Here is a 2,469-nt window from a genome sequence, read left to right as displayed (position 1 = left end):
ATCGACCCGATCGTGAACAACCTCGCGATCCCGGACACTTCCAAGACCATTATCGACATAACCTAAGACCCCATCAAGAGCCCATAGGAAACGACGACCCCTGGAGAGACAACGACGCTCAATTACTGAAAAACATTAGGATTGACGCCCCAACATATGACGGGACCCTTGACCCTCAAGTTTTCCTGGTTGGCTCAAATCGATGGATAGCTACTTTAAATGGTACAACATCTCGGAAGCGAAGAAAGTCAGATTCACTGAAATGAAACTCAATGGTCGAGCCAACCTTTACTAGACCGACTTGGAAAACATGCGCGAATCTCGAGGAGAACATCCGATAAACGATTGGAGGACTATGAAACAGGAACTTAGGAGAAACTATTTACCGCCTTCCTACTACCCTAAGCTTCTAGATAAGTGGAATCGACTAACCCAGGGGAGCAAGTCAGTCAAAGATTACATCTCCGCCTTCGACGATTTCCTGATTCGTTGCAACGGCGAGGAATCCGCTACCCCAACACAGATCTTGTCTATGTTTAGAGCTAGCCTTCGGGAAGATCTTCGCACTGAACTGTTTGCTAGAGGAATAGACACGTTAGAGGCCGCCTGCAGCCTGGTACTTGACTTAGAGGAGTCCAAAACCCATTCCCACACTAGGCAGTTTGACTCCCGACCCAACCCGTATCGCTCTTCCACCAGCCAGCCTCAAAGCCGACCCACAAACTCCACCGGTAGCCGACCCGCTGCTAGTTCAGCCCCTCATCATCCAGACCTTAAGGGTAAAGCACCTGAACGTGACACCCCAAAACCCAATTCTGGAACCAAATGTTATAGGTGTCATGGGTATGGGCACATTGCCTCGCAATGTTCCAGTCCCTATAAGGTCACCATAATAGAAGAGGTTGATGACGACGAGGACGAACCCGAGACTGACTTAGTTCACCATGTGGATGAAGAGGAAGATTCTTTTACAGAGGATGAACCTGTCACCCTGCAAGTCATTAGATGTGCACTGTCCCAACCTAAACCGAGTGATGATTGGAGAAGAACATCCATTTTCCATACCTTTACTAAGATCGGGGATAAGAACTGTAAGGTTATTGTCGATAGCGGAAGCTGCATCAACGCTGTCTCTTCAGCGATGATTTCTAAGCTCAACATTAAGGCCACACCTCACCCAAATCCGTATAAGGTCGCCTGGATTAACTCAACGTCCATGGAAATCAAAGATAGGAGCCTTATCCCGCTCGAGTTTAATGGATATCAGGAGAAGATTTGGTGTGAAGTGTTGACAATGGATGTGGGCCAATTTATCCTTGGTCGTCCTTGGCTGTTTGACAACGATGTCCACATTTATGGGAGGACGAACACCTGCGTGTTCGAGCACAACGGAAAGAATATTAAGTTGATTCACTCACAGCCCCGACCCGATAAGAGTGAAACTAAAGTTGTTCCCCCTAAGCCTAATAAAGGCTTACACTTCTTAACTGCGAAAGAAGTGGACTTGGAAATTCACCACGGATCACCCATGTACGCCCTGGTAGCTAGGGAAGTGGATGATGATCATGAAGGGCAAATCCCCGAAGAAGTAAAACCCCTTCTAGAGAAATTTGCTGATGTCTTCCCCGAGGAGCTACCTGACCAACTTCCACCCCTTAGAGACATCCAACATGTCATTGACTTGGTTCCTGGAGCATCCCTGCCTAACCTCCCTCACTACCGGATGAACCCAACGGAGCACGCTGAGCTAAAAAGGCAAGTAGATGAACTTCTACAACGAGGATTTATTAAAGAAAGCATTAGCCCATGTGCCGTTCCTGCCCTCCTAACTCCCAAGAAAGACGGCTCTTGGAGAATGTGTGTTGATAGCCGTGCTATCAACAAGATACCGTTAAATATCGCTTTCCGATTCCCCGACTAGATGACATGCTCGATATGATGACAGGGGTAATGCTGTTCTCTAAGGTTGATCTTAAGAGCGGATATCATCAGATCAGGATCCGCCCGGGGGATGAATGGAAAACGGCCTTTAAGACAAAAGACGGGTTGTATGAATGGATGGTCATGCCTTTTGGTCTTAGTAACGCTCCTAGCACTTTCATGCGGATTATGACCCAAGTCCTACGACCCTTCCTCGGAAAATTCGTAGTCGTCTATTTTGATGATATCCTAATCTATAGTAAATCTGTAGACCAACATTTGGGACATTTGAAACAAGTATGTGAGATTTTGAGGAAAGAACAGTTATATGCGAACCCTCAGAAGTATGTGTTTCTTACTGATAGTGTGACCTATCTCAGATTTATAATCTCATCTCGAGGAATCTCGGCCGACCCCGAGAAGGTTAGAGCGATCAACGAGTGGCCTGAGCCTAAAACTATAAGAGATGTTCGTAGTTTTCATGGATTGACCACATTCTATCGGAGGTTTATTAGGAATTTTAGTACTATAGTGGCACCCATAACTGAC

At 46.5% G+C, this 2,469-nt stretch overlaps 1 protein-coding gene across 1 annotated transcript; it reads left to right on the top strand.

The window, feature by feature from the left end:
* The first annotated feature begins 310 nt into the window (after positions 1-310).
* On the top strand, positions 311-1,921 carry LOC110097440. The gene has a single exon (XM_020823813.2). The coding sequence runs from the start codon at positions 311-313 to the stop codon at positions 1,919-1,921; it is 1,611 nt and encodes a 536-aa protein (XP_020679472.2).
* The last annotated feature ends 548 nt before the right edge of the window (positions 1,922-2,469 follow it).

The sequence above is a fragment of the Dendrobium catenatum genome, unplaced genomic scaffold (genome assembly GCF_001605985.2).
Source record: "Dendrobium catenatum unplaced genomic scaffold, ASM160598v2 original_scaffold_187749, whole genome shotgun sequence".
Classification (NCBI taxonomy): domain Eukaryota; kingdom Viridiplantae; phylum Streptophyta; class Magnoliopsida; order Asparagales; family Orchidaceae; genus Dendrobium; species Dendrobium catenatum.
This window is presented reverse-complemented; position numbering and strand designations above follow the sequence as displayed.

Excerpts from the sequence above, each read along its gene's own strand:
- LOC110097440 (XM_020823813.2), top strand. The coding sequence starts at position 311 with ATGCGCGAATCTCGAGGAGAACATCCGATAAACGATTGGAGGACTATG.